The sequence below is a fragment of the Ammospiza caudacuta genome, chromosome 6, assembly GCF_027887145.1.
Source record: "Ammospiza caudacuta isolate bAmmCau1 chromosome 6, bAmmCau1.pri, whole genome shotgun sequence".
Classification (NCBI taxonomy): Eukaryota; Metazoa; Chordata; class Aves; order Passeriformes; family Passerellidae; genus Ammospiza; species Ammospiza caudacuta.
Window position 1 is genome coordinate 21,338,746 of NC_080598.1, and position 18,077 is coordinate 21,356,822.

Sequence of the window (18,077 nt, forward strand, 5' to 3'; positions counted from 1 at the left end):
ATGTCTGCCTGACTCCCTTTGCAAGGATGAGATTCCAACATGCTGAGTGGGACCAGAACAGAGCAAAGCAGGCAGCATGGACTTTTGTTTCAAGAAAAAGGAGGTAAGCTTTAGTGCTGGAAAACACTGTTTTGCAGTAAGGATGCAGAAGACCCATTTCCCTGAGGGTGGCAGCATGATTGCACAGATGCCATTAGAAAAAAGGCTCAACTACAGCAGAGCTGACAGGCAAACCCTTTTGACTCCATGGAATTCCAGGAGTACACCTGCCCACCCCACTCTCTGATCCACTGCTTCCAAGCAATGCTGATTAACATTCCTCAGAAAAGTTCAGCTGCACTTTAGATTTGCCTGAACCTCCAGCAGCCCAAGTGTAACCACTCTCCAGCCTCCTGCAAGGCCCAGAACAGCCCAAAGCCACAGGCTGGAGCCACCAGCTGCCTGCAGGCACACACAGCAGCAGCTTTAGGGGATGGTTCATAGACTGGGGTGCCCACTTCCATTCCCATATCATGTCATCCCATGCACAGGGCCCCTCACTCACATGATTTGACAATCAGCTTTGTGACCCCTGCCAGGGATTCATCTCACCCACATGCTGCACACAACTCACAACTACTGTGTGTGCTGGCAGGTCAGTTACTGACTTTTCCATTTCTCAATATTTAACTTGTTGGGGTTTTTTTAACGCCCCTGCCCATCTCTATCATCCACTCCATGAGACTACCAGATCTCAGAGAAGTGAACACTGGAAAAAAATTAGGAGGAAGGCAAAATGTGGATTTTGCACCTTGCACACAGTAACATTGCCTTGAAAAAACATTGCCTTGTGCCAGGTCAGTCAGTTTATTCTGTGACAAATACAGTCACCACAGGCATGCTAAGAATCATGCATTTCTGTTTCAAAACCATTTCCCAAGTTCATACCCAACCCAAATTAGCCTCTCACCTCATCTGCAATCCCCCTTCAGAGCCATGCTTTTCTGGGGAAGAGGTAGGAATTAAATTTCCTCATCTCATATTTCCTCCCCACCTTTTCCCATGAGAAGTTATTCCTCAGTGTGCCAGGGCAGCTGCACATTCCAGAAACCCTGATGTTGTACGCAGTTTTGGAATGGTGAGATTTTTTCCTGATGCACACTGACCTTAACTGGCCCCCAAAGAGGTGCAAGGCAAGAGCCACTGCTATGGTCCTACCAGCTGAAGGGAAAAAGCCCTGGCAGCAGCTGCTGAGCAAATACCAAACCATTACTGATTCTGTCACTTCTCTGAAGGGCTGGATAACAGTGGACATCTCCTCCAGGTCATTTCCCTGACTAACATGCTTGCAGAAGACAAAACCAGCCAAGCTGTGTATTATGCAGGAGCAAAACTGACCTCACTTTTAGGACACAGGTAGCAATCAGAGCAGATTTGATGCTGTGCTCTGACAGACAGAGGTATTTTGGTCAGATCACTTATGGTAAATCAGGGCATATATTTTATAACAGTTCTCCCTCTCACTTTTGGCTGTGTAGTTTGCAAAATCCCTGCCCTTTAATGTGTTCATTAACCTGTGTAGACAAGGGAAGCCAAGTTCAACCAGGACACCCTTAAAGCATGACTGCAATACCCAGAAATGCTGCAGCTCTGCACAGCTTTCATGTATTTTCATTTCTAATATGCAAACACATGATAGAGGGAGAAATTGCTCTTGGGCAGCCTTGGACACAATTCTAACAGAGCTCTGGCATGCAGCAGAGCAGTATTGTCAGAGAAAGGACAGGAAGAATTCCATGGAAAAGAGGGCCAGCATTCACCCCACTAATTAAAGCCCTGCAGAAAGTGTCAGGCACATGGGAGAGGGACTACACTCATGCCTTTTATCCTGGGCCAAACTTCTTTCCACATGCAGACAGCTGGAGCCTCAGTGATGCAAAGTGGTGTACCACGTAGCCATGACAACACACTGCTGAGCCAGCCAGCCCTTCCCCAGACTGTATATGTTACTTTATGTTAAATCCACTGGTCTTCAGGACATTTATAGTTGACTGTGTGCAGCAGTGGAAAGAAGGCCTATCCACTGCTGGAAGTTGTTTATTTGGGAATTTCTTGTGTCTCCTCAGATAAATGCTGCCAGCAGGCAATAACATTGTCAAAACCTACTCATTAGTATGTAATTTAATGAAGGACCATCTTAGAATCTTACTTACCACTCCACGCAAGGTTGGAGGTATCAGCCCACAGTAGACAGGGATAAAGGTGCTGCAGATACAGGCCTGAGGGAGAAAGAGATCCAGAATCTAAGAATTCACTGAAACTATTACTGTTCTCAGAACACCATGCTGCCATGTGCTGAGCACTATACTCCAGTATTAAGGACATCTGGAGACCAAGGCAAAACAAAACTGCACACAGCTCCTGCCCAGCCCACTGCAGTAAGAGTCCATTCACCTGGATCAGTTCCTCCTTGGAATTGAAGTCTGACAGGATCACATTCTCCCCATCAGAGACCCGTGTCAGGGAAATACCCAAACGTCCTGCTGCAACCTCGTGCCCATTGTCTGGCACCATCTTGGACACGGACATCCGAATGGTTTTCACCATGTTGAAAGAGGGGTGCAGCGGGCCCAGGAACCTCTTCCGAGCTTCTTTTGACGCCCGAATAATGCTGGCACCGGCCTCACCTGCAACGAGACAAATGCACCATGAAATGCTACCAAAAGCACTCTTCTTTACAAAACTAGGCACAGGGAAGCCTCATTCCCAGCCTTCCCCAGAGGTTCCTCCCCATTGGTTAATACACAACTCAAACCAAGAGGTTCTTTACAGGGGATGTTAGAGAAGTCATGGAAGTCTGTTGTCTTGGGCCTCACACACCCCCATCAAAAAGAACCACTCTCCTCTTACTTATGTTTTATGAAGTCAAGAAAGATCATGTACATCTGACTAAGGCCTCACACTGTTTTTTAGATCCTGTTGCACTGGCCAATTCAGGGCTGGTGAAAACAGACTAACAAAGAAAACAAGGCTGACACTTCAACAGTTTTGAGCTTATGGATAAATCCACTTCAAAACATATTCCAATAAAACTTTTCTAGTAAGCATCTTTTACCTGACAGGCAAACTAATCATGAGCCAGTAAGCAGAAGTGCCAGAACAGGAAAGCTGCTGCTTTCCAGCTAAGTGATCTCAACTGCTGTGAGTGTCAGCCACATCTCAAGTGAGCAAGAGGAACTAACGCTCCATTAAGGAATCAGAGACTTAGTCCCTCCTGCAGAGCCTCTGGCATCCCATCCCTTCCATATCCAATTCCACAGCACTAAACTAGGCCCTGATAGCAAGCAGGACTTGTGAAGGAATGCTTGCTTTACCCTTTCACACAGTGACCCAGCTGGGTTTGAGAAGAGGAGACATCCCAGCTGCACAAAAGGGAAGGTATCTGCTAAGCCCATTATCTCAGTCACTCAGAGTCCCATCTGGCAAGTACATCAGAGCTCTCCAATAAGAAAAAAGGGATAGAAGGAAGCAAAAATACAAAACTACAGCATCCAGCATTTTCCACTGACTGACTGATGCCTCTACACACATCCAGCCATGATGAGATCCAATAGTTCCTCTAAGTACTAGCTAATCACTGCATTCCAAGGACTGTCAGGAACATACAAGTGAGAAGAATATGAGGGAGAGAATTAGAGAAACCAGGACAAAAGAAGCATGCTTTTACAAATTAAGACTCCTCTCCAATCAAACTGAAGGTCATTTCCTGGAAAAGGACAAAAGACAACCAGTTTAAGCTATCTGCAAGTCCCCTCATTTTGCTCTCCCACTCAGTTTCTCAATTGCAAAAACAAGGCAGCAAATGAAAGAACTCAAGTTAGACCCAGGTTAATAAATACAATGGAGATAAGAGCAACAACCCTCAATGCTATGTTGACACATCCCAATCTTTTGCAATACACGTGTACTAGCAACATGTTTTCCATCAATGCAGCCTGGGAACGTCATTCTGGGCTTAGGAAACCCACCAACACCAGTAGCTCAAGCACGCAGAGATCTGGACCCTTGAACATGACCAGAGATTCTGAGGTCAGGATTTTAGGCATTGTGAGGTAGCAACTTAGCAGAAAAGCCAAAGTTCCCCCTCTGAAGCAATTTTTAGCCCTGTAATCCCAGTCTTCTGTCCTAGAGCAATGTTTAGCAGTCTAATTCTGATCTTATTTACTCAATTAGCAGTAAGCCATTGAGCCCAGCCTGTTTCAGATAGTAGCCACATGGTTCAACATCCTTCCTAACATGGAAGAAGTCAGCCCCACAGAAATACACTTTATAATCACTGAGACATTAGCACTCAAAATGCTCCCTAAGACACCTTCGTGTCTGTCAAGGGGAGGAAAAACACCAAAAGAAACAGCAATCAAGCAAAAATTGAAGGGATCCCAGCCCAGCACCTTACTCACACCACCCCATAAAGGAAAATCCTCTGCACTGAGTGCCTTGCAGGGAATTGTTGGCTTGGTTGAAACCCCCATTGTGGGGGGTGAGTGTTGAGCATGCAGCTGAGGGGAGACCCCTGTGTGGAAAAGCTGTACTGGGGAGAGTGTGGATTATCCAGGAGATGGTGCTTGCTTAGGGAATGATGCTTTCAGGCTTGGCATCTCAGTGTGCAGAAAGATGTGACAGCAATACTGAAAACAACTGCAACAAAATGGAGGTATGACTGAACAAAAAAAGTGAGCTGGAAGGGGTATAGGTTTTTAAACAAAAACAGGAGAGCAAAGTCCTGACTATGCCAGGAAAGAGCATTTGAGGGGAGCCCGGAGTTGCAGCTGCCTGCTCTATCAGTGTTTCATACCCAGGAGGGCAAAGTTAGATTATTGCTAATTAGCAAGTTCATTCTTTGAACGCTTTCTGGATTTTTTTTTTTGGGTTCCTTTTATACATGTGTGCATACATGCATACCCACAGGAGCTCTGAGGCACTTCTGTTTAAAGACATCTGTGATTCTGTTGGACTTGCTGAATCACTTGCACCAAAGCTGGATGTGGAATTGCTCTGTGGGAAGGCATGAGCACAGGGTGACCTGCAGTACCACCAGCTTTCTGGGAAATAAGGCCAGCTGAGGGGTCAGCCAAAGAAGCCAGGTTTATGTAGCAAGATCCATGACAGATGACAAGTCCTCTTGGAAATATATTTGGGAGGAGAGAAAAGAAGTGACAGTGTTTTAATCCTGTTACTACTGAAAGTGATATTCCAGGAAAACCAGCTCAAGTTCTGTTTGCAGTCCATCAGAGGGAGCAGCTGAATTAGAGGCAGTCAAGAGAGACAACTCCTACAGGGGTCAGCCAACAGCTCTCAATTATTTCTAGGACTAGTCCAGTGCCAGATGCAGCCCTTAGGAAAGATTCTCATTGTTTTTAATGGATCTAGTGATTCAGGACACAGAGTCATGTGAAAAAGCTGAATTAAATTTGTATTTCTTTATTGAGGTACATACCACGGGGCAGAGGCAATCCCTAGCAGTTAGCAGTGTTTGCTGTGAAAATATTTCATTCTTCTCACACCAACCAATTAATTCAACACCTTTCCCTATATTACTAAGCCAATATTCCTCAAAAATGTTGCATTAATATATGTGGAATATTTCATTTTCATTGGAAAACCCACATTCCTCTTTACCCCACCCCCAGCAGTGCCCCACTGGGTGTTGTTATACATAAACCCAAGTACTGCAGGGCTATTGCCCTTATCTGAATTCAGCTGTGATGACGCAAAGGAACATCACTCAGTTATGTCCTGAAACACCCTAATATGTCCCTTGCCAGAAAAGACAGGTCAGCTGTCCCCACTCTGCTGATTGTCATCTGCAGTGGCTATAAGGGGCAAGGTAGTGGCACCCATGGGAAAAGCCTGAAGGCAGCTGCTAGCTCACACTTCATTTTTAAGCTGTATCAATCCAGCCTCACATTATTGACATAGGGTTAGACTGCTCCCTTTAACAACTGACTTTCATCTCTATCAGTCATGCTCAACTCCAAAATAAGCCAGTAACTAAGTCTGTACTGCCTGGCAGCCCCTAAACTCTAACCTGAAAAGCATTCAAGCAGCACATGCTATTTATAACTGTAAACAAACATCCCAGCAGAGCAGCCTGCTGTTACTCTGCCTCTGGGACAGCAGAGCTGAAGATGGATCACCTAAAACTGTTGTTAGCTAGCAGCTGGGGAGACCCTTAACTGCTGCCAAGAGCTCTGAGCTGAAACAGAAAGGCATCTCCAAACCTGTGCAGTGCATGAGGACCATCACAAAGCCTAAACACTGCTCCACAGGAGGGGTGACAAGTGGAGAAGAAGGGTCTCTTCAGACCCACAGCAGCAGCAGGGCTTTGGCACCAGGGGCACCATGATGGTCTCCTGTTGAGCCACATTAGACCATATTGGTGTCTATTTGCCAGCCAGTAAAATCACAGATGACTCATGAAGTATTCCAAATGGAAAAAAGTGCCCAAGACACAGACAAAAATAGGAGCAGAGCAAGTTAAATAGAGGGATGGGCATTCTGAATATTCAATCCTGCAGCTCACCCATGACACTGCAGGTCTCTCTGGGAGAGCTCTGTGTCAGCACAAAGACCACCTGTGCCAGGGACATTCCCACTCCCTGCCTAGTGCAACAGTAAACAGGATACAAGCCCAAAGGACAAGTTCTCCAACAGGGATGGAGAGCAAAGGACAGTTCAGAGAGCTGGTGGATGTGGGGCAGCGCTCTGTCCCTGCTGGCAGGAGGCACAGTGAGGTCACACCCCAGACTGCAGATGCCATAACTTGCCTGGACTAGTGCGGCAGGCAGGAACTGCAGATCCTCACTAAACCTGCTTCTCATTCAACACCAACAAATGGACTCCTTCCTACACATCAGCAACACTCCCCCCTCCCCACCCCATTCCCATTACCCAGCTAAGGCTCCAACTGGCCCAACACACCAACAGCTTTGAAAGGAAGACAAGTAGCAGAAGGAAGTACAGGTACTTTTGCTATTCCCCCAGGCCCTGGACAGCCCCGTCCCTTGTTCAGTTTGGAATCACATGACCAAGCTATTTTGACTGTAAGATTTTCAGGACAGGAGTCCTGCCAGCCCTGTGTACTATAACCAGGGACCTCATTCCAGAACTCCTTCAGTTCTGCTCAGCTCTCTGTTCCAGGGACGTTTGTGTGATACTCAACATGGATGTCCCTTTCAAGAGTCCCCAGCTAAACCAGCTTTCAATGCAGCTGGTTGCTGAACACTGCTGGAATTGTCATTATCCCACTGCTAGATCCCAGTCTGGATGTAAATTTAGGAATAGGATGAGCCAGAAGGAATTTATTAGCATGATCTTCCCCAACACTATCTCGGTTGCCCATCTCTTGCTGTTTCAGCTGTTCTGTGTCACATATGTGCAAGAGCTAAAAGTCAGTATCTGACAATGAGCAGAGGTTTCAGGAGCTGTTCCATGTTCTTCCAGGACACATCCTTAAGCTGCTCCAGCTCAGCATGCACAGCTCCTGCACTTGCTCCTTTCTAAGTACCAAGATGCAATGCACATGCTTTCCTGCCTGGCCTCTCCCAGGAGATGATATAGTCCTAATTACAACACACTCCTGTCACCAGCCCAAAAGAAACCTACAAAGCTATAAACAGAATTTTTCAAACTGACATCTAGAAAATAATTAACAGAGAGCATTATTGGATGTTTCCTCACGAGTAGCTCGGTTCATCATGAAGTGCCCGTTTACTCATCCCAAGGAGCAGTGCACAGCAATGTGCCAGTGACCCAAGGACAAACCCAATTCTTGTGGGCAATGACCTCCATTTGTGAAAGATCCCACTGCTTGGGTAGACTTCTGTTCCACTTTCCACACTCATGCTGAAGCAACTTGATTTCCACTTACTGTCCCAAGAGAGCAAAAACCAGCCAACATTTCAGCCAAGCTAAACAAAGGCCAGCTTGTCCTGAATGGGAACCTGACCCAAGATGTTCTCTGATGGTCCATCAGAGAGGCTGAAAAGATGTCAGAGGGGGCCCCAGAGACAAATCCATGCCAGCAGGATATAAAGAGCAATGTTTTACAACCTGCCCTTATTAGACATGTTCAGGTTATAGGTGTACCCCATGGCTGGTGACAGCTCTTTAACTTCCATCTGAAATCCTGGACAGACACCTAAAAACACTGGCTGTGGAAAGAATATCCCTCAGTGGCCAGAAGTTGTACAACTGCCACGATTTGACACAAATGAAAAACACACATTTTCAAACATTGCAGGCTGAGGGATGGCAGCTAGCAGTGAAGTCTTCAAAAGCATCAACTCTTTTCTCATCTGTGCACATCCTCCTGTAAGCCAGTTTGATTGAGAAACACTATGTACCAGAACAAGCTGTTCCTCTGAGACTTCCCTAATTTTTGTTGTTCTGATGTATATTTTTTATTTAATTTAAGGTCTTCACTCAATCCTCCTCTCCAACTATTTTGCCATCAGGTAAGAAACAGTTCAGGTCACTTGGCTCCAGATAAGACATACAGGAAGGAAACTTTTATTTTTGCTTTTAGTGATACCTAGGAGGTAAACACAACTGCCCTCACAACCACATCCACTCAGTTTACAGACAGTCCTACTTCTTGACCAGCTGTTCCCTGTGGCAAGATCAGGGGCTCTGTGCAGGGATTTAACCTCAGAGTTCAACAAACAAACAGTTCTGTAAACGAGAGTTCTTGGAAAGCCTGGCCACCAGGGGTACATAATGGCGTTTCTCCCCCTTTGCTCGGGAATGAGAGGCACTGACACCTACTGGAGCAACTGCTAGGGATCCCGGTTAGACTGCAGTGAGCAGCGCCTATTCTGACCTTACAGGCAGGGCAAGTGCAAACACCAAGAGAAAGAGACAGCTTTTCAAGTAAGGCCAGCTCTTGCAGCCAGAGGTAGATGCTAAAAGAAGGGCTCAGCCCACAATACTTCTGGTGCAGATTCTTCACACTCAGCATTGCTTAGACCAGACACAAATTGTTTAGCCCAAGACACACTGTGCAGCAGGAGGGCCACATAAATTCAGATCATTTGCAACTGCTTCAGAACCAGAAGCCTCTCTCAATGTGTTTGTCCCAAGATATTTGCTCTTCTATTTCAACTTGGGGGGGAAGCTGTCAGTTATGCTGCCTGTTTAAATAAAGTCAAACCAAAAGGAGACATTTTTCCCATCTGAGCCAAAAGATATGGTTAGCGTGCTCTAGATACTAGTTAATAGATGAACCAGAGCTATTGCCACATGCTAGAAATGAGGAACATAAGATGAAGATCTGCTTTTAAGTTGCCAGGGCTTTTACCTCTAGCACAGAGCAGCTCACAAGGCAGAGCAGTGACTGCCACATGCCCACCCACCAGCTAGTACCTGCAGGGCAGGACCTTCCTGCAAGCCCGAGTGCAGATGCACCACTCATACCTCACCTCAAGACTCATTGTTCTGCTTTGCACAGAAGCAAACAGGGAGAGCAGGCATAAGAACTCACAGGCTGGACGAGGTCTCTAGCTAAATTTCTGCACTGGACTTGATGAAGTGGTGGCACACCAAAGCCTCGCCAGAACTGCTGTTGTGCAAGCTGAGACTCGCTGTGTTTCTGTGGTCAGGACGGGAGCGCTCGTTTTTGCAACACAAACCCAAAAACAGGGCAGCTGCTGCTGTGAAACAATTGATAGGAAGGGCAGGAGGCAGCTCAGAGCAGGCAGACAGCCAGGATCCCTCTGTCACAACCACAACAGCAACACCCACTAGTCTGATCTTTCCCTACTGTAATGCCCTAATATGAGTTTCAATGCTGCATTTCTGATCACTGCATTAGAGAAATTAAATGACATTACAGTGCATGAAAAGGAAAAGCTGCTCAGGACCCCAGGAAAGCTGAACTGAAAGCCATGTTCCATCTTCATCCCTGCCAATGCTCTAGTGCAATTCAGACAGCATGGGATGACAAGAAAAGGGGATTCACAGAGTAGACAAGGTGCAGCTCAGATCCTTGCTGCTCACTTTGGACCAAGTAATACTGAGTTTGAAGCAATATTTTCAAAAACAAATACTCATCCAGAGAAAGCTAGTGGAGGGGAGAAAGAGACCAAAACTCATGTCGTAATGAGAAATTACCTTTCTTCTCTGGTCTGCCCAGAGGCAGAAGTCATGGCTTTTGGTAGCTATCAGCCTAAGCCCTGCAGAAAGCTTTCCTGTGTGCTTTCAGGTGGCAATTCTTTCATGTTCAGAGATGATACCAGAGACATGGCTGGCTCTGTCGCACAGCAGCCAATCTTCCTCCCTGTCCTTTCCACTGTACGCTTGTGTGAGTGCTAAAACCCTAACACAGATGAGAGGAACAGCCCTGACACCCTGCACTGGCTCTCAGCCTGCATCATGCCCAGCTCTCACATTCACAGGGCTCACCAAGCCCCTCCCTGTGCCCCTGGGAGGGCACTGCCTGCTGGGCCTGCTTTGCCCTTCCTTCTCAGACAGGTCAAGTGTCATCTTACACCCCAAACTCTTCCCCACTGGCCCTGGCACAAACAGGGCAGACTCCAGCAAGGAAGTGAGAATCAAAAGCTCAGTTTCCAAAGCAGTCCTCTGGCAAGGGATGTTGGCATTTTGCTCTCAAATGATTCTTGTTTTCTTGGAGCAGCATCAGGCAGATCACAAGGTTAGGATGCATACTCTGGGAACCATGGCAAAATCTACAAACTGATGCTACCTTTGTCCCAGAGCAATCAGCAGTGAACCCTCAGCCAAAACACAACTGAGGTTCTGAAAACTACTGTGAGAGCAGGACAGGAGCTGCTCACAGAGGGTTGCACAGACCCCAGCAGGGGAAAAGCCTCTGCTCAACCCTCCTGCAGGGCTGAGCACACAAACAAGAACAGCAAGAGACAGATGTTCAGATTGAACATTTGACACACGACCTCTTCTGTGTGCAAGAATATGGCTAGTAGTTAAATGCTTCCCTTAAAGATTATTTTGCCAATCTTGCTATGTAAGAACACTAGGATAGATAAATCAGTGTAAATCTCTGTGCTGACAGCCTACTCTGAAACAGGACTCCAAGTTTTTTCACGCATGGCATAACTACAGCAGCCTGAATCCACACTCTGCCTCCATAATACACTGGAATTTTTTTTTTTTTTGCCAGGCCCAGCACTGAATCAGCAGCATTCAATGCAGCCAGCAAGACTGGCCCTTGTAATTAACATATGCAAAGAGTTCCTGATTCATTTACACCCTCAGATGTCTCCTCCTCTACTTCAGGATGCTAAACTAGATAATCCACAGGAGTGGCAAACTCAGAGATTGCCAGAACCTCCAATGCTACAATGATATTCAATCCTTTAAATCCTATGCCTAAAAAAGGCCTCCAAAACCAATATCACAAACTTCAGTGTATGAAGAGGAAGAGAATGGTTCCTTCTCAGAAGAAATCCTCCAGGCACAGCACAGCTAAAAGCCTGGGAAATGGTGGCAGAAGACACTTCATGAAGCTTGCAGATTCCAAAGGTTTTGTCAGGCAGAAGTCATCATTGGGGATTTGGCCTTTATCTGTACCAGAAAGCACAACCAGCTCAGTTCTGGGACATTGCCAGAGGGCAGCACAAAGCCCTGGGTTCTAATAAACCTACCAGCTCCCACACCTGATGTAACACACTGCACCACAGATCAGCACAGCCCCAGGGACAGGATCAGGCCTGCCACCAGCAGCTGCTGTATCACAAGTGACAAAAACTCTCTCCTCCATTCCTCTGGCCTTCATAGCTACAAAATGGCAGGGCTACAACAATCTCCAGCAACGTTTCTACACTCTCAGGCTCACTGATTGCCTCTCTCCTATGTGCTCCTTGGAAAGGATTTTCTACTGCCTCAGACTCTACCACTTCAAGGACACAATCTGCCTTTTCCCAGGGACATGGACTTATTTAGGGCCTTCCACATGGAATCATTTCCTCTACCCCTCCTTTTCACTAGCTCTCACTCCACTTGCTTGACAAGCCACACAGCCCAAGGCAAATACATAGGCCTGGCTGACTCCCACATACTTGAAGACACATCCTGACTTTCACCTCAAGTCCCAAGAACACTTAGCAGAAAGGAAGAAAATAAGTATTAGAGCTGAGCAATAAAAGTGTAGAAGTGCAAAGAATTCAATGGAGAAGTGGTGGCCACTTTGGAATTCAGCCACGAGTAGGGTTTATATTGCAAAGAGCAAGGTGAACAGGAGTCACCCACTCACACTGTTCCTGCGAGTAAGATTTCTGAGCTTTTGCAAAGGTCCTGTAATTAGAAGGCCTGCCCATTCCCATCTCCAGAAAGAAGGAATGCTGACTAATTACCATTGCCAGCCCTTGTGTGGTCCTCTTCAAGTTCAGTGGAAACCAAGCACAGGAGAGGTGGAAATCGTCTCCAGCCAAGCTAGGGAGCATTTCATCCATGCTTAATGGAGGGCACAGAGAGAAACATGGATAAACTGATGACTCCGGTGAGGCAGAGTGACCAGGGGCCCAACATCTGAGTCCAATCCCAAGCTCACTGCACTGGAAGGTAACACAGGTCCCCCAAAAAACAGGAAACAAGCACCACCACCAGTGGTGGCTAGAAGTGGCTCCTTGGCTTTCCTTGCACTCATCCAATGAGATGCCTGCAAGAGCAGCTTCCTTACAGAAGCTTTCTGGTTAGAGCCAGGCAGAGAGCAGGAACAAGCTCCTTCCCTCCCATCAAGAGGTCCTACAGGGTGCTCTGGCTGCCAGCTTACTCCTCTGGACACCTGATCCCACAGCCCTGTGACTGCTGAGGGCACTGATCCAGGCTCAGCAGCTTCTCCACCAAGCCAGCGTACATTTCCATCTATGTCAGCACAGCACATCTCCCCTCCACCTCTATTTCCACCACAGAAAAAAGCATCACCATTTCCAAGAAGCACCAGACGGTTCCCCACTAATTATATCTGTATTTCAATGTACATAAAGGTGTCCCCTCCTTCCTGGGCTGGGGCTATTGACCTCAACAACGTTTTCTCCAGGGAGGGCCCCTGCAGGAGGTACAAGTGCCCATCACCTGTGCAAGGAGGGACCTAACTACTGAGACACCACAGATGCTACAAAACTTTCCTTTGTGTCCCTGTGGAGACCATAGCTCTCTTCACACAGCCACAGAAGACAGCATCAGATACACTTCCCCTAGGATAAGCATCCTGATTCATGCTTTGGCCATGGTAAACTGGCATTGCTCTGAGGATTCCATAGACTCTAAGCTGGTTTATTTCCTTCTATCAATCTGGGATTTGGTGTTAAGATTACACAAACACAGAGAAAGTAAATCTCCATGATCAGTTGTTAAGCCTTTGCATGCACATAATCAAATTGCAGAAGCACAACATTTAAGATGTTGATATTGCTAATTATCTCAGTTTCAAAAGGTTTTGTTCATTGGGCTTTTTTTTTTTTTGCTCCTGCTACCCAATGGAAAACGTCTCTGCAGTTCAGCAGCACATTTCCTGGTGGTCACATGGTGACAGCTGACAAGCAAACCCAAATGTCAAATAGCTGTTATGTCACCTCATGTCAAGCCTGAGACAGAGTCCTGGTTAAGATAGCAGTTTAAAATAATTACATTTTAAAATGCTGTAAACAACCCAGGAAGTGCTCTCCAAAGAGCATCCCAAACAACACTACTCAATCTAGCAACACATGGCTTCCTTGCTTTATTCTTAGTACCAAAAGCATCTCCTCAGCTTGCTTTTTCATTTTCTGTTGACCTTGTCATGCTTTAGGAGAACAGCTAACTTCCACAGATGGGGTTTGATAGCCAGCTTTGCATTTGACAGCAGAACCCACCCCTTCCCCCCAAAATAGAAGCAATTCAGCAGTTCCAACCCACCCTCAGATGGGGCTGTCTAGGACAGCATTCACATGCAGACAATTGAGATGCTGTTGGTTAACTGTGAGTCAGAGGGACCTTAGTACCAGCTCAAAGACAGCTTTTCAGCGAATACAGCTTCAGATCTCATCATTTATTCACGCTGCTATGCTTCCAAAGCAAGCACAACAAACTCCATACAGTTCACCAAAGTAAGATGATTCCAGACCTTACCAAACTACATTCCCTACTCAGTATTAGGGATGAAAGAATCCTGCAGTAGCTGCACTTTAGCATTCCTCCTGACTGAAAGAGGACGGTCTCACCATGTCATGTACGCCAGTTCTCCTCATCCAGGCCGGTGACTTTCAGATTTATACAGACAGGGGACCATCTCAAAGCCCCACACCTAGAATTTGTGAAAAGCTGCAGGTTTGGAGGTACACACAAAGAGGAGAGAGCAATGCCAGCATGAGAACTTTCCACTTGCCTGGCACATAAAGGTGCATTTCCTGGTGTGCCGGACTCCAAGAGCCCCAAGAGATGGTATGGGCATTACAGAGGCTATTTTCTAGAATATACTTGGGGCAAGAAGCTGTTCATGCCACAACACTGCACTATGCACAGTCAAGAAACTTGGAGACGGCCCAATGCACCTTGATAGCCGTACAGATTATGCTAGTGGGAAAATTGCACTGCTTTTTCATGCCAGCAAACAGAAGGATCTCAAAGACATCACCGTCATAACCTTGAACAACAAATCCAAGATCCCTACAACTTAATGGTAAAGTGCTTAACCAGAGCTAGGCAAGGTCATATCAGACTGTAAATACCTCCTGATCTCTTATATAAATATAAGGTGCCCTGCCTAAGTAATATGCACACCCAATGTTGCTCTCTTTGCTATTCTCAAGCACACCTTTGAAGCCCACAGTGTGCTCCAAAGGCTGCTGATCACTTGGTCAGGGCTTTCAGTTCAGTGTCAGCCCATAGCAAAGCCTTCCTGTCCTACACAGATGATGACAGTGAGGTCTCAACTAACAGAGAAGGCAGAACAAGTTCACAGACAAGCTGAACAGATGCAAAGGCCAGGGGGAAAAAGCTGGAAAAGAAACCACTAAGTGGGATCTTATTCCCTGAAGTCAGGCAAGATCTCTGCTTTCTCTGATCAGGGTCTCAAAAGACTGGACTCATGGAAAAAACCCCAAGGAAGAGGTTTTTACACTCCTCCCCTGCAAGTATTTGTCTCTGCACAGCAGAGTCTTCTTGAGTTCACAGGCATGAGGACACTAACCTTATCTACACACAGTCAAATAAGTAAGGCTTCTTTCTGCAAAATTCCCCCTTGGTCATTCATCAAGAGACACTATTTAGCATTCCAGTTCCATGGACAGGGCAAGTGACAGTGCAGAGCAGCAGCTGCCGTAGGATTCAAAGGCCACAGGCTACCACCTGCTCTCAGCAGCACAGCAAACACAGGTACAGACCCTGTAAGAGCCTGTATGAGAATGAACTGCTCTCCTAGTTCAGGCCTAGCTGTACCTTCTGCCCTGTCCTCTTTTACCTCTATGATTTCATTCTAACCTCTGGCCCTCTGGCTGGAAGCTGCACTGTCAGAAGGGTTTATGACACGGACAAGGTACGGCCACGCACCCCATGTGCTTTTACTTTCAGAAGTCAACTGTGTTGCCTTAGAGCTGCTCTCTACCCAAGATACATGTCAGTCATGCAGGTGAGTCAGAAGAAAACAATTTCAGAGAAGTCAAATGGAAGACAGAACTGGAACACCCAAGATCAAGCCTTGGTTAGCTTTAAAGAGCATGGTTTGCCCTCCTTCAGGGGGTAAGTGAACGTTTCCCAGAAGGTGGCCCCTAACCCAGTCCTCTTACACTCCCACTGTACCTCACAGGGAGTGGGAAAAACTATTCTGATTCACAGAAAGCTCTCTACCAGGCTGGACGCCTCCCTCAGGGCAGTGCCTGGCACACCATGGATGCTCTGGACATATAAATAGCCAGGACAAAGTAAACATGATAACAGGATTGCTCAGCACCCACGATGGCATCTGAGCAAGGCAAAGGATTTGGTCACTACCATCAGCCCATCTCACACTTGTGCCACGCCTTCAAGTGGCAGAGGGATCACCTAGTTAGGGAACTAACTGGGGAGTGTCACCTCCTCAACAGAAGCAACAGCAATTAAACAACTGAATCCCTGGCAGCTACCTGCAAATGAATCCCTACACAAAATGGGATTAGGGATTATTATCCCTTCTCCACAGTAATAGTTGGCACCAAGGCGTCACTACAGCCTTGAGATCTCAGATTGGGATCTGAACAGCTGTTAAGAGCTCCAGAAGTTACAGATGCACTTCACTGGGCATTTCTGTAAACAAAATGCTCAGAAAGGGAAACTTCAAACCTAACTACACAGAAAATACTAACTTTTGCTGCATGAGGGCTACATCTCAGAAAGGAGTGCTGTGGAAAAACACCTGTCAAAGTGAGAGAACTTCAAGCAATAAACAGCTCTGGCTGCCCTTATCTCTAGGAGAGGCTCATAATTCTCAGACTAAACAGATAGACCCGATTCTCTCACACCACAATCCCCTCTCAAGCTTAAGAAATTTTTCTCCATTTGTTATTCTCAACATAAAAGCTTCCAAGTACAGAGTCTAACACGTGTTTGTTAGCTTCCTCCCAAATATAAAACAACAAGAAAGCCAGGAGGCACCACAAACCATTTTCTTCAGCTGTTACCCAGGCATAGGGATACACCGTATACACTGTGTGCTTGCTTCAGAGATAACGTTTTAAGTTTATTCTGTAACTTGAAAACAGAGATAAAATCTAGCTAAACTGGAGATCTAGCTCTTGCAAAGGGCAAGAGAATTCCTCAGTGCCAAAGATCCCAAGGAATAACACTCTTCCAGAAACAAACACGCAGCCTGAAAGCTGTGCTCCTCAAAGATGCTGCCCAGCTCCCATCTGCACACACAAACTCCGGGTCTCCATCTCCAGCCGGTTCACAGCCACCAAAGGCCAGTGCCCACACGGCGAGAGGCTCCTCTCCTACACCCGAGCAAGGTAAACCCGCAAACCGAGCGCAGCAGGTCCACGCTATAGATGTCTCTGTGTGTGGTGTCAGAGCCAGGAGCCCTGTGCTGACTTCTACCATCAGGGGCCTCCCTGACCTCAGCCACCCGGCAGGGACCGCGGCGGGGGTAAAGGCCTTAAAAACAAAGCGCCGCTCGCACTTCGGGAGGAGGCGGGCGCAGAGCTATTTACATGCACATACATATATACACCCACATCCCCTCGCTGGTGCTCTAATTAACAAATTAGTAGTAACGAAGGGAACACGCGAAGTTGCGCCGGGCTCGGCCCACGCTTACCGAGGCAGGCGCCGCTGACGAGGGCGGTGGCGGTGAGCGCCCCGGCCGAGGCGCCGTACACCTTCTTGGCGTTGGCCACCAGGAACGGGGCATGTTCCTTCAGGCAGCTGGCCACCCCGACGTGGTAGATCCCCAGGAAGCCGCAGCCGGCGAAGGAGATATTCCAGGTGGAGTCCGGCGGGAACATGGTCTCCGCGCCCCGCTGGAGGCGGAGGGTGCCGGGAGGGAGGCAGCAGCAGCCGCGGCGGAGCAGTGAAGCCGCGGGTCTATTTCCGCGCCGCCTCGGGACAGGCGGGACAGCCGGAAAAGCAGCGCCGCTGCCAAGGATGCGACTGCGGAACACGGCAGGGCTTGCCGCTGGGAGAGCGGCCCCGGCAGCCAGCTTTATACGCGGCGGACCGGCCCTCGGGCCCGCCCCCGAACATGGCCGCCGCCCCTCGGAGCGCCCGGCCCCTCCTGCCAACCCTTCCTCCGGTGAACCCGCTCCCGGGCCGGGCATTGCGGGGCCGGGCCAGCGCCGCCCGAAGCGGCAAAGGGCTGAGCCCGCCACTCCGAGGGAGAGGGCTGCGGCTGCTCGCAGCGCCCCAAACCTCGCCCTGTCCCGGGGCAGCAGGATGTCCTTCCCTCACGGAACATCCCGATTCTTGGCATCTGCTCCAAGTCCTTGGGGTTTCCCTTGTTTTCAGGGATGGGGCAAGAAACGTGAGAGAACAGGAAAAGCTTTCCCCTTTCACAAAAAGCTGAGGAATCAGAAGAAGGCAAGTCTTGTCACAGCAATAGGGCAAGAACTGGG

The 18,077-nt window shown here is 47.7% G+C and overlaps 1 protein-coding gene across 1 annotated transcript in view; it reads right to left on the reverse strand.

Moving 5' to 3' along the window:
- PNPLA2 (patatin like phospholipase domain containing 2) overlaps window positions 1-17,628 on the reverse strand; it is a 28,510-nt gene extending 10,882 nt beyond the window's left edge. The window contains exons 1-3 of the mRNA XM_058807908.1: window positions 17,285-17,628; window positions 2,434-2,666; window positions 2,193-2,258 (exon numbers count right to left, since the gene is read on the reverse strand). Of these exons, the coding sequence (XP_058663891.1) occupies window positions 2,193-2,258; window positions 2,434-2,666; window positions 17,285-17,471 (486 nt within the window). The 5' untranslated portion in view covers window positions 17,472-17,628. The remainder of the gene's footprint in view (window positions 1-2,192; window positions 2,259-2,433; window positions 2,667-17,284) is intronic.
- Between the last annotated feature and the right edge of the window lie 449 nt (window positions 17,629-18,077).